The following is a 19,189-nucleotide window of genomic DNA, read 5'->3' as shown; positions in this document are numbered from 1 at the left end:
CCCAGATCTTGCCTTTCTGCACCGCTCTTTTATACATGCAAACATCTCCCTCCATCTCTTTCTTCCTCACCCTCTCCTGGGCTTGAGGAATTAAACGGCTCCAGCAATCGTGCAATCTTCCAATTCGCGCGCGCGGGAAAAAGAAAAGGCTCGCTGGTGGCTCCATCTCTCCGCCCCTCCCCGTTTTATTTGCGCGCAGCAGTAATCTCTTATCCAGGGGAAGGTGGCGTGGAACTACTTCCCTCCTTTCCTCCTTTTCGCCTCTCGCCGTATTTTCTATTGCCTCCCCGTGTCACGTTCCTTACAAGACACGCTCTCCTCCCATACATAAATATCTCTTTCTCTCCCTTCTCTTTCCTTCCATTCGTTCAAAGTGCCACGAGTCACTCATCACACAACCTCACACATAGTCAAGTATCTCCAACTCATTCCACTGTCCTCATCAGCAAGGACAAAAGGAATTTAACCCATCAAAAGTTCCTTCATCCATTTTTCCATCCTACCAATCGCTTTCTTACATCCTCGTCCTCTTTCTAGGTTCCAAAGAGGGTTCCTCAGATATTTGCAATGTGATACTTCCGGCTTCAGTTCCTGATCTTTGAGCGTCTAAAAATGTACAGAGATCCATGAAGCTGAAGTATAATCTATGGTTGAATTTTATTCAAAACGTTTTGATCGCTCATTATACAGAGTATCTCCTCTCTACACACGATTATATCACTGCCCTAAGCAACAATCAAAACATTCCTTTTGTTTTAAATGATACGAGATCTTCGCAGTCGTTTGGCTCACGTTTTCAAGTATATTCCCTTCCTCTCTACTCTTCTCACTGTGATCATCAAGGAAATACAAAGGACTTGAACCCATGTACGTTCTGTCATCCCAGTCCCTATCTTTGCAATTCGCCTTTGCACGTCCTCGCTGACTTCTTTTGTTCTCGTACGCTACCAACAATGTATAGACGCCCAGCAGGGTTCCTCAGATACTTTATCACGTGAATCTTCCGTCATTGGTTCTTGATCTAGGCGTGTAATTTGAAAGATCTACTATGTTCCATAAGGCAAAAAATAATCAACGGTTTAATATTCCACAAATTCTTCAAAGTATTTTGATAACTCACCATTCCTCATACCCGAATTTTTCAGTGCTCTCAGGAACAATAAAAGTATCCTTTCTCTTACTATGATATAAACGATTCCCAGTAATCCATTAGGGTTCCTCAGATATTTTTAATGTGGCACTACCGGTTTTAGTGCATCAGACTTTTGATTTTCACTTCAGCAATCCATGGAGAATCATAATTCCAGCGTATAAACAGAGGTTATATATAATTAAAAGATTTTGTTAGTGGTATTAGCATCAAGTATAAAAAGTATAAAAATTGTATCATTCACTATTATGGTGTGCGCTCCACTCTTTCTAATTTAACTGTTTCTATTGTTATCAGAATATATTAAATTCAATATTTATTATCTACTTCTAATTACTTGGACTCTTAATAGGTCTGCACAAGACTGTTAGGTTGTTAACCTGATTTTCAAATATTTTTTCACCCGATACCATAAAAAATGAAATTTTCCCCAGAAAATGACAAGGCTAACAAGAATTGACCAATTACGGTTTTACTTCACCCACCCCCCTCAACAATTTTCAGATCTCTCCTCCCCCTCCTTAGCTAAATCTCGTCCTTATTCTTCTCCCGGAAGCAGGAACATGACTCGCTTGCCTCTCAACAGGAGCATCCACTTCGCCTTGGGTGCATTCCTTCCGTTTGTGTACCCCCCTAACCCCCTCTCTTTTTCCCCCCTCCACAAAATGGTACCCCACCCTCATTCGCAAACTGCCGAGATGCCGAGATTATATGAAAAAAAACACAAGCGAGCGAGAAAGACAAAAAAGAAGAAGAAGAAGTAAGCAGGAAGAGGAGGAGAGATGAGTGCTTTTTCTCCTTCTGCTCCTACTGGTGCTCCTCCGCCACGGAAAATAAAACCCCTCGCGGCGTGATACCAGTTAATCGTCCACGATGTCTCCGCGCTAATCCCGAAAGTGTTCTTTTCTCGAGAACCCCACCCATGGCACCGGAGGAAAAGACCATTATTCTTCATTTTAAGCCTCCACCTCTCTCTCTCTCTCTCCGAAAATCTCCACGACTCTCACGCTCCTACGCCCGACATCCGTTTCCCCTTCAGCACTGAACAATGTTCTTGAGCCGAGTTAATCTGCCTCGTTGTTATTCTGCCACCTCGCTCACTTCCCCCCCTCCCTCGTTGCTCCCCACCCCCATCTCCATTCATCCCCCTTGACATCGCCACCGGATGTTAAGTTCATGATCGTCGTCACCGTTCTGTACTGCAGAACAAATGATGTTAATAATTTAGAGATTTAAGAAATCCGTTCCCCTAGCGTCACTCTCTGCTAATTTTCTCGCGAGTGCTTTTCACGAATTGAATGAAGATGAAAATTAAAAAAAAAAATATTTGGGCAAAATAAAGACATCGTGATGAGATAAAGACGTGGTGGATTACATTAATAAGTCCCTATAATTTTCACTTTTTGTCTTGTTGAATGTGTTCAGATTTTTTTGTTGAAGGCATTATATAGATAGGTAGGTATTTTGATGGAGCGTACTGCGAGTCACTGCGCGTGGCCGTACTCCACCCCTTTATTTAAGTCTCAAAATACATGTTTCCAGTTTTTTTCTGTTAAAATTATGCCCAATAATAGAAATTTAAATATAGTTTTCTGTTCTTCAAGAATTAGAAGAGCCGTTTCCTTGGCAGTGTTTGCTAAATTATGATTATTTGAATGACATCAATAACATTCAAGATGTCTTGCAAGTATTAGAATTGCTGCACAACAGACCTTGAGACTTAAAGACATCTAATAAACTATACCCGATCATTCCATGCCATACGAAAACATAAAAAAATCGGATTCCTATATAACGTGGACATAAGAAAAAAATCGTTTCTATACCAGTACATGTTCCATTCGAATATGATTCTCTGTTCTTCAAGAACCAGAAGAAAATTCAAGTTGTAATTAGTATTAGGTTTACTGCTCAACAGACCTCGCAAGTGTTGTGATTACTGTACGACAGATACTGAATGTGAGAGTTGAGGACACCTAATGAACTATACCCGATCATTTTGATATGCCGAAACGTAAATCATCGGATTCAAATATGGTGTAGACATAATGTCAGAAATATTTATTTTTTTACCAGAAAATTTTAGACCTGAATGTGATTTTCTGTTCTTCAACAACCAGAACAACATTTAAGTTGTCCCGCAAGTTATTATCGAACCCTTTGTCTTTCCGCGCCACTGCGCAGACCACTACGCTACCCAGGTTCCTGATTCGCCTAGGCAATTGTACCGGGAATCAAGAGCCTGGTGATATGGGCAATGGGGAACCTGGAAAGCCTAGTGGTCTGGCCCGGAAAACCGATGTCAGCAAGGGGACTGCAAAGAGGAGACACAATTCCATCCCACAGAAGGTTGATATCTGTTGCCACTTCGGTCGCATTTTAATCGCCTTTCAAAATTATCCGCTGCGCGGTGATTGAGTGCAATGCGATCCGCTTTCTTAACCGATTTTTTGCATTATAATGTTTGTAACAGCGAGGATTAACATTGAAAAGTAATAAATCTGATAGATCGCATCATCATGCGTATAAATTATGATTAATACTCCTAATTATGCCTTATTTCCCAATGAAATCGGATCAATTTGTCCATTAGCGACGCGAGTGGCGACTTTTGTAAACCCATTTAAATGTGCGGTGGACGACAACACATTATGAGGCCGACTTGAGTATCCTCTACTGTACTATTCATGGTTGTTAGACTACCGACCCGGGGGATTTTTTCTCATGGCAATTCATGTATATTTCACCGCCGTTCACGCGGCAGAGTTCGTAGTATTACCTTAGGACTACTGCACAACATTCCTTGAGACATGGCACACCACAAGTGTTATTTTTAATCAGTGGTCGAGTGTGCGATGTACGTCCCATTGTGTTCTGCTTGACACCTCCATGTTTAATGCTCCCTCCGTGCGCGGAACTCTTCGACCCCCTACTCAGCTGCTTCCCATCCTCCATTGCGTTACGACCTCAGGTTACTCGACGACTTTTTCCCACCGGTGCTTTTCATCTGCCCAATATCTCCCGTATACTTTATAAGTAATTCATGCTTCGCTGCACAGGTCGTGGCAGTAATCACCTTCACAATCCCTCCCTCTCATCTCGTCAAGTAATTATAAAAGAAAACAAAATAATCATATCCATCATCAGGAAGACTTCACCCATAAATTTTAAGACTCTGCAATCTTGCTGCTGTTGAAAACATGAATCGCATGTCCAAGGGGACATGGATATGAAATTGCAGTTTGCTCTCCTTCAAGAACAGGAAGTACCTGCTTAAGAATATGATTAGTGGTTGAAATGAAAATTAGTCACAAATTGTGGCATCAGGAGTATTTTTCACTCAGCGTGCGATTTATACCACCCGTCACGTGAGTGCATCATAAAACTTGAAAGTGAATAATACCCCTGATACCATCGCGGTTGAATATTTATGAAAAGTAATCAGCAAAAAATATGTTACCTCAATATTTACATCTTCAAAACCCTCAGAGCGAAGATTCATTAATACAAATAAAATAACGGACAAATAAAACGCGTGATTAATTTAAATGAGGCAAAATAATTGTAACGCACACAGTGTTTTCATAGGCATAGTTATGAATATTGCTCAAAATGCAGTTTTTGTGTTTTTTCTTTTCAAATAATTTTTGTACCTCTACATTTCAAATCTCAGCATTCCTCAAGTAAAGACCATGTAGAGATTTTGTTTCCTAGGTATAGCGGAGACATCGAAAATTCTAGCATGTATTTCAATTCAATAAATGTTCAGCTCTCATTAACTGGTTATTAGTCAGCGAAATACGTTATAAATTTAATTCAAAATCTAAGTGAACTAGCAGCTGTTTTACATAATTCTTCTCCATCCCAAGCCTATGAAAGGACGTATAAAGGTTAAACACCTTATTCTATACCCGATCATGTCTTTCATGCTATGCCGAATCTTAATTCATTGTATTCAAATATTGTGTGGACATAATCTAAGAAATATTCTTTTGTATACCACTACATGTTCCACCGAGATTTCTTTCGTAGGATGAATTTCCATCTTGACCCGACTCTCATTGAAAGGCTGAAGCTTGACCTCCTCAGTCCAGGGACATATGTACCGTAATTTTTGGTCTGTGTTTCATGTTTTCTGGTTAATTAGATGTCAACAAACAACATTGAGGATTTCTCCAAACCATGCTTCTGCATGGCGCTGTCATCGGTCACGAAGCACTGAAGTAGTTGCAATAACGACATTTCACTCAGCCAAGCGGGAAACAATTCAAACGTCGATGTGTAATCAATCTATAAAAGAGGATGTCTGTTTGTCTGTACGCTATGCGTTTCCATACGGCTGTACAGATTGCGACCAAAGTTAGTACATCTCATGTTCCCGAACCCCGTAGTGCTACTTTCGGTTGCGTCCGACGCGTTCTTTGAATCTTTCTCTCATCACCGTTTGTTACGTTACGTCATACTTCTGCGGTTGGATATACTGACGCAGTGGCGTAACTAGGAATATGCTTTGGGGGGATGGGATGGCCTAGGGTGGCGACCCCGGGAAAATTTTTGAAAAATGAAACCTGGAAATACATTTTAAATCCACTAAAGAGTTGACTATAAGAAGATGCAGTTATTATACGTCAAAACTAGACAGTAATTTTAAATATTATTTTTATTTCTCTGAGGCTTTGGGGGGGATCTATCCCCTCATCCCCCCTCATAGTTACGCCTCTGTCCTGACGGATAGCCACACTTACAGACACGCTCAAATAGAAAACCAAGGGGACTGTAATAAGGAGGCCAAGTTACATCCCGTAGAAGGCTGATGCCTGTTGCCAATTCGATCGCATTTTAATCTATTTTCAAAAATATCCGCGGCATGGTGAGGAGTGCAATGCGATCCACTTTTTACAATATGTTGCAATATATTGTTTTTCATTGCAAGGAATAGCATTGAAAAGTAATTAATTTGATGGAACAAATCATCATACGTACAAATTTCGGTTAATACCCCAAATTTTACCTTATTTCCCCGGGAAACTCGGATCACTTTGTCCGTCATCGAGGCGAGTGGCGACTTTTACGCAAGCTCATTTAAATGCGGGGTGGATTACAGCACATGTAGTGACCGGCTTGAGGATCCTCTTTTGTAGTATTCGTGAACATAATAATCCCATGATCATGAAATCCAAGTTCCAAGTTTCCACTTCTCTGTGCACTAACCTTCCCGAGCAACGCCGCGGTGGTATGCTAGTACTTATAAAATACGTCTCGACCGAGGAGGTGAATAGGGAAACAAAGGACGAGAGAATTCGTTCGGAGGAAAGGACGAGGAAATAGGGTGGCAAAGTCAAATGAGATCGACAAAACAGCTCTCTTTTCCCAAACAACATGGGAGTTCCCCGAAAAGCTAACCTCCTGGCAGTGAATGCGACAGAATTCAAATTAGCCCTTAATGCGCTTCCCCTCCAGAGGGACATTTAATTGAAGACTACAAGTGCGAGAGGAAGGTTGACAAAAGCGGAAAAGTGCGGTGGAGGCGAATAATGAGTAAGGAATGACAAAGGTACCAGGAGAGAGAGAGAGAGAGAGAGAGAGAGAGAGAGAGAGAGAGAGAGAGAGAGAGAGAGAGAGAGAGAGAGAGAGACAGAGAAGGAATCACTGAATGAAATCATGGAGATGTCGGCGTGCGGTGGAACGTAATAGGTCTACTGAATGAGATAAGAGAGGCGATAAAGAATAAGCAGGAAAAAAATGGGAAAAGAGCAAGATTAAGATGAGAAGAAGATGAATAACTGGCTTTTATTGATATTGGGCTCTCCCTTAGGGCCCTATACACCTATATATAGGTGTACACAAATCAAAGTGTATCAGCTTGGATCGCAAAAATAACGCACAAAAAATATTGCAGACGTGAAAACAATTTGACCTAATAGAATCGAATTCAAATAATAATATCATTAGAAAGATTCATGAAGGCAGTGAATTGAAAAATTTGACTGAGCTTGCGACTTAGCAAATATTAAAACACGAAAGAGAGAAATTACCAGCAAAAAATCAACTTTCAACGAGACACAAGGTTGGAATCGGAAAACTTAAGGTGCGGGTTCTATATTATTCAATATTTATATTCATTATTCGAAATATTTATATTCTTTCAACTCGGATTTCTTCTCGAGGGTATACGCGCGTAAAACAAAATTGACACAGTAAAAATGAAGAGGGAGCCAAGAAGAGAAAATTGAGAAGATAGGCTAGTAGGAATCTGTGGAATGGACCATTGCAACGCCTGCGACACAAGAGACAACGATCCGCCATTAGGGTAATTACATTTGCTGCGGCGAGGAAAGATGCGAATGGACCCCTTGGGGAGACGCCTCTCCTCTGGCCTCCTTGAGTCTTTGAGTGTGTAGTGCCACTCGATGAGAAGTTCAAGTGGCACTTGCCATTGATCGCCCGCTTTTTTGAGGGCGCTGCGGTCGGGAGGAGTGTTTTGAGGCAGGAGTAGGGGTAGAGGGAGTGAAAACAAAGATGAAAAAAGGGGTTAGGAGGGGAGAGAAGGTTGTATCTTATTGGGAAAGATTTTTTTTTGGATTGGGGCGAAGACGTCCCTGGGGGAAGACGCGTCAGAATTGCAGATGGGGCGAAAGAGGTAAGGAGAAGGACTCGGAGGGGGATGATTAAAAGACATTGGGGAAAAGAAAAGGAGACCCTTAAGGCAAGAGGGAAGAAAAACTTCACGTACATATATGCCAGTTGGTTGGAAAGATAAAATCATGATAAATCAAGGTTAGCATATAAAGACGCGGAATTCTATTTTGAAATAGGAAACCAAATAGGACACATAACTCTCTTTCAACTGCCCTTTATGGTGACGGATTTCTCGCTTAAACTTTATGCTAGAATCTTAAAACTATTAGGGTTCACAGAGTAGAAAACCAACAGATTAGTATGCAACAGAAGGAAAGAAGCCAAGGCTAACATATAAAGGGTAACAGAAACTGGTTGAGGGGTATGAATTCCGTCATTTGTGAAGCAGGATAGCCAGCGATGAGAGATGCAAGAAATAAATCATCGCCAGAATAATGGCCTGATAAAGGCAATCGACGAGTGACAATTAGATGACAAAAGCTATTTCCTGTTAAATATTTCCTGTATCCTTAATTTGAAAATTTTTTACTCAGTTCTTTTTATATTTGAGGAACACACAAATGCTAACTTAGGTATACTCTATTTACTCTGAAAATTTAAAGTTGATGGAATTAGTTTTGAGCAAGAAAATAAGATAGTGATTCTACCTAGAATGGATTTGATAATGAAAGGGTTTATAGATTGTGACTTGAACCTACTAGAAACCTCGTGATACCTCACCAATCATTAACACCGTTAAAGGGTATAGCGTCATCATTGGATTATTTTTTCACTTTTGGTTCGATTTCACTGGCAAGAAAGCAATTGATTTGTCGCTATGATCCGATTTATCTCCTGCATATTTACCACCCACATTCCAAGTGAATTCTCTGGACATATCTGATCAAAAATGGTGGATGTGCGAGGTAGCTCATGGCTCCCCTACCCTGAGGGAGTGCAGTGGCTTAATTAGGAATATTCTTTGGAGGGGGGCCTGGAGTGGAGACCCCATCCCCCAGGCAACGGGGGTTCCGGGAAAATTTTTGAAAAATGACATGCCTGGAAATACATTTTACACCATTTTGGCGATTAAATTTTTAATTTTAGGCAGATGCAGTTATTATATGTCAAAACTAGACAATAGTTTTAAATATTTTTTTTATTTCTCGGAGGCTTTGGGGGGAGATCTATCCCCCTCGTCCTCCCATAGTTATGCCACTAAGGGAGTGAATTTTACAGATCAGTAGCTTGGTATGGGACTCAGGCCTATCCTCACCAAACCACACTAGGTGCTCAGTCATTAGTGAGTGATAATTGGAAGAGAAAATTGATAAAGCATAGAACTGTTTGTCTTTTTACAGGAAAAGCAAAGTTTTTATTCCTGTAACTCCTATTTATCTACTTGAATAAATCGAAAAAAATATGTGTGAAAACCTTAGGAAGTAATAAGATACAGATCAATATGCTATAAACCACGGTAAGATGAAGTAAAGAGATGCCTGCAAGTTTATGCTCGAAGATCGTTAGGAAAAAGGAAAAAAAGTAAATGAAAGATCTGGGAAGAAAATGGAAGACTGAAAGGAAAAGGGTAAAGGAGGAATGGTGAGGCAAAGGGAGGGGGTGTGGTCGTGGAGAAAGGCCTGCAAGTTAAAGGGGGAGGGAATGATAAGGGGTTGGCGACTTGAGTGATAGGAGGGAGGGAGGGTTGGAAGACCGGTGTTCGTGGGAGGAGGTTGGCTCAATGGATGCTTTTCTCAGAGTGGATCGTTATTCCATTGTAATGAGGTCAGAGGTGTTCGACCAGTTCATTTCGATCGTCAGTGGTCAAGCGACTTACAATTTAATCTCCACCGTTCATGGTAGTTGATTGTTGATAGCGTTCAATTCTACAACGTCGTCGACTATCGTTAGACATCGTTTTATCATCGAGTTTATCATATCGATGAGTTTCAGATAATAATTAGTATAAAAGAACAATTCCTTGATAATCAGTAGAACACCGACAGCTGATTGAACGTCAAAGTTGGCTGACCTATCATAGCTGAGTTTGGATCGCCAGGGATATTCCACTCTCAGTTAGCCTTCGATAGATAAGTAGATAGTAGCAATCATTACTATGACGAAGCGGGAGGATATCGATGTAGCATTAATTAATTACATTACTATGATTGTAAGTAGTTAGTGACCAGCACAATGGTTCCTCATTACCATTATAATAATATTAGCCGATTTCTGCAAAGTGCTAAGTCCCCATCAAATGACCGATCCTGAATCTCGACTTCGATTACGGGAACCATCGCCCAAACCTTGGAGGTGGGTGGGCTGGAGGAAGGAATACACAGACAGGGGAAGATCCTTTGCAAGTAAAAAAAAAAATATCTCGGAGAGAATTGGGGATGGCTTTGGAGGAGAGGAGGTATATATTTTTTTCTGCTCTGTGACTGTGTTAGTGCCTATGTGCGATAGATAGAGAGATGTACTGCCGGCGAAGAAAGGAAAGAATTTCGGGAAACGGGTCTGAATGGGGGCTTTTGGAATTTCCATAAAACGGCGGATGATCATCACGACGAAGATGATGATGCAGAGTTAGGTAATTGGATGTGGGCGGAGCGGTGGGAGGAAGGTTTTTTTTTTCTACTGGAAGGAAAAGGGATTTATATTTTTTTTTCTCTCTGAGATGGGAAAAAAGGGGTAAGGGGGTGAGAGAAGAAAGGGACAGGGAATTTTTGGAGTGAGAGTGGCATTTCCAGAAGAAAGGAATCATTCCCATTGAATGGATGTCGGTCGCAAGAATAGCGGGGTTGAATGCTTTTTTCCTTTCCGTATCCTGCTCTCCAAACTACTCCCAACCAACACTGGCACACTCATCATCCCTTCAAGAGCTTGCGAGAGAATAAGGGCGGGGAAATTATATTAAGGAAAAAAAAACACATTCGCCAAAAAAAAGTAAATAAACAGACGAGAGGGAGAAGGAGATAAAAAGAGGTCTCGATTGTTACCCTTTCCCATTTGAATTAACGTCCGAATCCAAGATTCGCGAACGTCTATTCTCTCCGCTTCCTTTGATCGTTTCATTAATGACGACTTTTTTATTATCCTCAGTAACCTCCGAAAAAATATCTCGGAATCGAAAAATGAAAAGATTTCCGTTCTTTACCTCTCCTTCCGCGACCTGCCGACCATCGTCTGTTTCCTCTTCTTCCAGATCATTTTTTTATTATTCTACTCCCTCTCTCTCTCGAATCCACCACCATAAACCGTTCACTTTGAGCTGAACACTTCATTAGTTACTTAACTGCGATAAGGCTTTATTAGTGTGTATGGGAGGGGCTTTCCCCTTAAGCCGAGAGAATTTGGAAGTCGTAGGAAAAAATCTCTCTCCCGAGGATTAATTTAAGAGGTATTCTTGAAATTGAAGTCTAAAAAATTTGGAGTAATCCCGCCGGGAAATCATCTTAAGCGAAACTAAAGAAGTTCTTAGAGTCGAAAATGAAATTAAACGGATTTAAATTACTGTGAAACTGATCAACGGGCGTTTTGTTCTGGAGAGAGACTCTTATTAAATGCTGCGGTCATTAAAAAGGTGCAGAAATGTGCTCTTAGATTCTGAAGACAATTGTGTCATAAAAGATTCTCGTTTTTACATCAACTACCCCAGAGTTGTAAGTTGCTTTCACTGTGGTAAGATAGACATAACGGTGATATATATATTCTAATTTCACCCTACATAATATCGTTCATGTAATTATTTCGCATAATTAAATGCTCCTATTGTTTTAAAATGTTGACTAAGTCGTTCATGATTTATCATTTTGCTTCATTTGCAATGCCTTTCTCTTTCCTAAATCTATTTCCACTTGTGATACTTCTCTTGTCTAGGGTAAGTATTCTTAGGGAAATAATATGTTGGTTTCAATAAATTTGCCTAAATTGAGGAATCACATGGAACTGGCTCGATACTGATGGAAATTCCAAGTATAACTTTTTCCTTTAACCAATTACCACAAAGAGAATATAAACAGAAATATTTTTGTGTAGTGTTAGTTAATCATGGCTAAAAAATATTTGAGCATCCTAATAAAATTAATTCATTAAGTTAGGCGATTTTAATTTTATAAAAGCTAATTAATAACTATTGGCAGAATTTTACACATAATTTTATACTCTTTAGCAAGCTTTTCACTATCGATGGCATCAAATGCTCAAAGAAAAAAATAATTATTTTTTAATAATAGGATAAAAATGAAAATATCGACCTTATGATTTGCTATTTTGCTTTACTTTCTCTCATAAATGACAAAAAATAATGTGATTCCCTGCCATAATATGACCCTACTATACTTTTCTTCCGCGTTTCGTGACGCCTCATTCCCCTACGACTGACATTCCATTTCTATCTTCCGTGCGCGGAAAGCCTCGCCAAACAAAATATTTCATATTGCTGAGGTTTGCTCTCTGAACGAACGGCTCATATTTTTATATCGGGACTTATATAAATGTGAGGGCATGGAGCCATTTGTGCGGTTTCAGTCCGTTGATTCCTCATAGCGAAACAAGCCGATTTCGCAGTTATATCGGAACTTCCCTCAATATTGCCACGCGACCCTCAGAGTTAAATATATACAAGAGCGCTTGATTCGTCGCAACGGAAAGCTGAGCCCCACACTAAAACCTCCAACTTAGATATTATTAAAGGAAATTGATAATGTAATCAGATTAACACAAAGAAAATATTATAAAAATTACGATGACGTGTCTTATCGTCAGAATGTATTAGAGGTTATGCGATTAAAGATTTGGAACAGCAAGACTTCTGACCGGCTCATATTTTTATGTGGCAACTTGTATGAAAGTGTGGGCAAAATATTTGAGCAAACTAACTAAAAGGAATCCATTAAGTTGGCAGAATTTCATAAATATCTTTGCACTTATTAGTAAGCCTTTCATTTGCGCACATGGGAGAATATCGAAATGCTATGAGTAGCCTGAGGGTTATATTGGTATGACTATATTTCATTAAAATCCTAATGAGTATCCCATGTATTTAATTCTTTAATTAAATGGAAATAAGATTTAAAATGGAAAAAGACCACATATAAACAACCGCTGTCGTCTTAGACAGCCAGCCCGACCCATTGGAACCACCTCGTGGTCATGTATTTTGCCATTTCAATTGCAATAAGAAAAAGCCGAAAATATCTCCAGTTAATACTTAGATACTCCGAGGACCCTACCAATCACGCTTTCCACATTTTTGTATGCTGCCTCTAACGCGTTCTATCTCTCTTACGACCGATAGTCTTCCCACGGCGCCGGGGGGCTGCTAGGAAACCTTAGGCGAACCATTCAACCGTTTCAACCCTTCTTGTCCAACCTAAGTGTGGTGAGAACCCTTTTCTATCCCTACCTTCTCTCATTCCTTGTCTCTCTTCCTGCCCACAGCCTCAACTTCTAAATTCCTCTTCTCCTGAGTCTTCTGTTACAACTAATATGCGAGCTAGTGTATGATCAAATAAAAAATGATAAGTGCAGGTCATTCACGATTGCATGATAAGAATTAGTAGCATATTGCTTTGGCCATCCCAGTTCAGGCTCACTGTAGATAGACCCTGAAACGTGGCTGCTTCCTAGCCTACAATCGAGGCCAGCATTGAAGCCCACAGCTTCAGTATAATGAGGGAAACAAGAAAAATAAAGTCAAAAAAGGCCAATGAAATCATTTTATTATAACGATTTTATCTCTCACCCTCCGTGGATTTTAGTTGGATTGGAGTGAATTTTTTAACTCACAACATTAATACCAATCCACCGTTACAGGTCAAACGACGCCATTGTCAAAAGCAGACAGCAGTGTTCTCTGGCATGAAAAAACACAGAGGGGATGGGAATCTGGGATTTTGTCAAAGTTGACTCAATTATGGGATTTTTCAACAATTGCGAAATTAATTTCTGATTTCTTCTGTTATTTATAACTTCATTCGTCTCAATGAATAATCAGAATGTATAGACACTCAAAAATTAAGAAATTTTCAACTTCCAGGTCACTTTATTCTCCGAAATTAATTTACATTTGGCAATTGGCTCTTCTCCACTAGCTCGCCACATTAGAAACTTTTGGTGTTTTTTAATAGCTGTACTTTTTGCAAAAATAACTTATAAATTTCCAGGAGCCAATTAGAAAATCAGTCATACGCAACATTAAATTGGTGACCTCTTACTTTTCATAGTTACTCTTTAGTTTTACTCTTACACTTCATGAATGTGAATGGTATGGCCCGCTGTAATGAATCCGAATATTGGAAACCGCTGTCAATAAAACTCCGTCGACCAAAGGGTTCCATTCTTGGAATGCCATTGGGCAGCCCACTAAAAATACCATTTCTGCCAAACCACCCTTGCTGTCACTCAGTTCGTCCAGTGATGGTATATGGCTTCGTGCGCTTTCCGACCGAATTTTGAAGGGTTTTTGTTTCTCTCCAACTTCGATACTTTTTTGGAAGTGAAAGTGGAAAGTTAAAGAAAGGGCAATAAGTGCATTTTTAAACTACGATTATGATGAGAGTGCAAAGGAATTCATACATATATTTACAGAGAGAGAGAGTCATTGCATAATTAATGTTCAAAAACTTAAACGCCCTGCTGATGAGGTTACCTCATTTACAAAAAATTGATATTCTAATTCAGCAAAGGATTTATTAATGATAATTGACATGTGAAAATCACCCGATTGATGTCTTAAATATACATTAATGACAAAGCGAGGTAGTCTTTTGCGAAATTTATTGCTTCGAGTATTATATAACCAATGAAATATTCATGTAGTTAAGATTTTTACAGCAGTTCCTTTGTTAAGCGGATATGATTTTCATATTGTTAGTTATACGAACAAACATGTAATAAATTATTGGATATATGTTAGGCACACAGACATGTTCCCAAAGCGTACTGTCTAGGTTGAGATAATTTTTGTGTGTCTATGATGGCTACGTATAATTAATGAAGTAATATGCGCAGTTCCTAGGAGTTGCAATAAATAAGTGAAGTTTATAAAAGCTTAAAACCACGCTAACACCATTCGAATGAGGCAAATGCTTCAGTATCTACGAGAGGAACTTCCACGGCAGTTACCTCCATCGATAATCGAGCTTTTAGCGTTATCTCAACTGTCGGAAGTCTCCATTTTAGCTGAGGCGGAAGTTCCTAAGTGGATTTAATTTCCGTGGGATGGGGGAACTTATTCTTTTTCCCCCACACGGGAGTCGATGATTTTGCCCTGGTGAGCGGGAGAGGACTGAATTAAGCAATTCTGAGAAAACCAAAGTGCTTCAGAAATAACATAGAAGATGAATAAATGATGAAATCCCTTCTTGTTATTTTTTTTAGATAAGGCAATTTACTAAGAATATAAAATTCAGACGATTGGAGAAGCGAGAATTTTATTGATTCGCAACTAAGTGGTTGTAATCCTTGAAAAAAATATAGATTAGGTTAAACGTATTTTTTTGCTCTATACTAAAATTGGCGCGGTGATACTGTGCTCAAGCACTGAGCTAACATAAGCAATAACAGTAAGTACTGTAAATGCGAGGAGAATTTGGTGAAAGTAAGTTATCGCGGAAATATTCACATTAATTTCCATTTTCATCCAAGTACGTGCAATTACGCAGTTATGAAATTAAAGTTTATAGTTGAAAAAAAAAAACATGAACTTCTAGCAGCCAAGAGCGATTAATTTTTTCTGAGGATATACTGCCTGATGCTACAAAGGTACTGATTTTATTCCAATGATGCATATTAATTATATTAAAACTGAATAGTTTCCGGGGAGAAAAGGATAAAGGGTAATGGAAAATTGAAGTAAGATGATGAAAGTTATATACGTTAAGTGAGAGTAAGCCTCATGGCTACATATACGAGGAATCAAAGTGATGTTTTTTATTTCATTTGCAGTGATACAAATAATTCATAACAAATTCGTCTACCCCGTTCCGGAACCGTTAAGAAATTATGTTTGAGACAAAAGGTAAAAATGAACCGCTACTATGTAAGACAAGTAGGAATAAACGACCATGGGAATCGTATTTTACAGAGGAACATGATCTGAATCTCTAATTACTGGCCAGCTTTGGATTCTCATAACAACTAAACTGTAACTGAGGAGTCTAAATGTAATCAACGCATTATAATTACCACTTATCATATCTTCAAAACGCTCTTCAATGTTGGCGTAGCAATGATATAGTAGCTCTATCGGATGTATAAAGTAAGCATACTCGAACTCAATATTATTTAACTTTTCATGAAAACTTTTAGGAAACACTGCTGCAAGATTAAGCAATTTTTAAAACATAAAATGACAAATTTTAATGAAACTGAAATTGTTCCTTCATTAGACAAATGCCGTTTTAGGTAATAATTTGCTTAATTGCTCTTGCACTAGCATTAATCCTCTTAAAAAATATCATTAAAAACATTGAAGCTACTCATAGCTCATAGTTTATTTCATGTACTCCTACATTATCATCTTCTCCCACCAACGCACATAGGAGAAAAATAAAACGTAGACATTTCCCGGGGGAAAATAAAGATTTTTCCCTCTTGAGAAACTGTTTGCACAACTACACTCAACGATTTTTTAACTGCTCCCCGCCCCTACTCTCCACACCTCTGGTACTTACCAATATCCTCTTACCAGAAGCTTCGAAAAACAAGAAGAAAAATAATGAATGGCGAGGAAGAAGATTCCGAAACTTTGCTAAAAAGCCGTTTGGAGAGGATTAAAACTCCTCCCCTCCGAAAGCCCGTCCACCCTTAAACTAATGTTCCCTTTCCACAAGAGGGCTCCTTAGTGATCCTTGCGAAGAGGGTGTGCGGGGAACCAAGCGAGCCGCGCCTCCCAAATTGATGCGAGTTCTGGCGGCTCCAAGACTACATTCTCGCTAAAAACCCCTGAAGACAGGTGTGCGTGGGTGATGTTGATGATGGCGTAGCATGGCAGCGTAGTATGGGTGGGCGGTTGGGAAATGGGGTGCGTATATACATGCATACACATATTTACTTCTAAATAGTCCTGGGTGAGGTATTTACGAGAAATATAATCCAGGTTGGATAACACACAGTATAGAAAACACAATAAAAAAGACACTCGCACGAATTAAATTTTATTTTACATCAAATTTTAATTTAAATTTACGTTCACAATACCACCTGCCTCAGTGCTTTCCTGACTAAGATGGTAGTAGTAAAATTGGGCATTGCAATATTCCCATTGAGTTAGAACTTCACATGAAAATTCCACTGTAACTCATTGTTAATATTGCAATGTCCAATTTTACTAACATTAAGAACTTCGACCGCATCATGCCTCACATCATACAAGGCATAAGATGGTACTGCCTCCGAAAAGTCAAATTCTTCAGTGTTTTTCCTAACTTAGAAGGTAGTGACATCGAAAATTTAAATTCGAAATTAATAATAAAGTGATAGGAACATAGTAGGAAAAGGACGAGTACAGCGGTGCTAAGGTAGTTGGAAAAAGCCAGAAATCATAGGGTATATACTTGAATGTTACAGTTTAACCGTGGCTCAGGTGACAAGTATTTTGTGGAGACATAAATTAGGCAATGAGGAATACGAGGGAACTTACGTAGTAGCGGAATTTTAAGAATATTATCCTTTCATAAAGACCGTAAAATGATAAAGATAAGGATTATTGAGGGGGAAAATAAATTTTATTTCCGATTCCATGCTTGGGATAAACCTACTCACTAACTTTATATTTTATGAACCTGAGAAAAAATAAATGTTATTTCGATGCTATTGGTCTATATTGAAAAATTATAAACACTTTGTGTTAGAAATGGTCTTCTATCGTTCTATAATTTGAGATTTTCGAATCATTCTTCATTATACCCACCCAAATCGATGCGAGATCTAGCGGCTATATTCTCTACTTCCGCAAAAACCTCTTAAGACAGGTGTGTAGATGTTGTTGACGATTGCATAGCATAGGAAGGAGACGTCCCTATGTGTGGACGGTTGGAAAATGGAGTTTGTATATACATAAATATACATACATGTACCTGGATGTTGCAGTTCGATCGTGGCACGGGTTAAGATAGGAGACGGTACCCAGAACAGTGCCTTGAGGTTAACGCTAAGAGGGAGGCCATTAAATAGTCATCCTTCTTCACCACCCCCAGGGTCTTTGGAGCGCACGCTCCCCCTCTAAAATTCACCTCCCTCTTGTCTCTCCTCCCTCCCCCATGGGAACAACCTCTGCTACTGGCTCTTCGCCAACCCACAGCCCCATCGGTGCTCACTTCATAGGTCTTATGTGGGGCCGACAAACTATATATCTCCCTACGCCTCTTCGCCGATAACCTCAGTATACCTTGAGGGAGTGTGGGAGTCGCCTGGATGGGGATATAGGGAAGGAACACGCAGAAAACGCTAGGGAGTTACCGTGGCTCTTCTGTGGAATAGACTGCTGAGGAGCCGGCAAGGGAGGGTTTTCAGGGCAGAAAGTCTCGGATGGGCCACGTTAATTATTAACATAAACGTTCAAGCGACTCGGAGCAGGAAGCAATTATTCATGGACCTCACTTACCTGGCTGCTCCTTCCCCTTGCGAGCGTGTTCATCCTTTCCTGTATCTCTCCTCTTTCGCTGTATATCGTCAAATCTTCTCGACCTCCTCCCTCGACCTCTCCTGCCTTTAAGCTCAACTGCTTTACGCGGCCAAGGATCATCCACCTTTGTTTTCCGTTAATGCTTGCTTGGGATTAAACATTGAGACCTGCAATAATAATAAGGGTTTTGCATGTAACACCAAAATATTATTTGGCGACGTAACAATTGTATAGATATAAATTAGACAAAGAAAAATTCGAGGGAACTTACATCGCAGAATTATAAGAAGACGGTCTGTTAAAAAAGACCATAAAATAATAAAGATAGGGATTTTATAGGGGGAAAAAAAATTTCCGATTAAATGTTCCTATTAGATAAGGTTACTCACTAACTTTATATTTAGGAATCTGTGAAAATATTAATGTCATATCGATGTATCGATTGAGGAATTATAAACACTTTTTGATTGAAATAGTCTGCCTTTCTTCTATAACTTGTATTTAGGGGATATTCTCGATTATAAAGCATCGCCCAAAGAGAAAAATTCTAAAATTTATTTCCTAGCAAAAATTTGGGTTGTAGTAGCTAGTAAAAGCTAGAGAATGATCCAAAAACTGTATAGGTTTCAGAAGCTTTGAATAAAAAAAAAACTTTGCGTCTAATTTTACATATTGGAAAGGATAAGCTTCAGATCACATGGACATATCTATTTTGATATCACCTAAGAACTAATCTTGATTTTACTTGGAAAGCAACACTTTTCAGGACGTTTGGTTGAATAATGCTGGTA

The 19,189-nt window shown here is 39.3% G+C and overlaps 2 protein-coding genes across 2 annotated transcripts in view; one reads left to right on the top strand and one right to left on the bottom strand.

The window, feature by feature from the left end:
- The window catches only part of LOC124154071, a 166,959-nt gene that overhangs the window by 9,503 nt on the left and 138,267 nt on the right, over nt 1-19,189 (bottom strand). Inside the window, exon 2 of the mRNA XM_046527572.1 lies at nt 18,378-18,565. Within this exon, the coding sequence (XP_046383528.1) occupies nt 18,378-18,518 (141 nt within the window). The 5' untranslated portion in view covers nt 18,519-18,565. The remainder of the gene's footprint in view (nt 1-18,377; nt 18,566-19,189) is intronic.
- The window catches only part of LOC124153195 (homeobox protein Hmx), an 84,700-nt gene that overhangs the window by 36,403 nt on the left and 29,108 nt on the right, over nt 1-19,189 (top strand). The gene's annotated exons all lie outside the window — the stretch shown is intronic.

Source organism: Ischnura elegans, chromosome 2 (assembly GCF_921293095.1).
Source record: "Ischnura elegans chromosome 2, ioIscEleg1.1, whole genome shotgun sequence".
In the NCBI taxonomy this organism is placed as follows: Eukaryota; Metazoa; Arthropoda; class Insecta; order Odonata; family Coenagrionidae; genus Ischnura; species Ischnura elegans.
The sequence above is the reverse complement of the archived record's forward strand: the minus strand, read 5'-3'. Positions and strand labels throughout refer to the sequence as shown.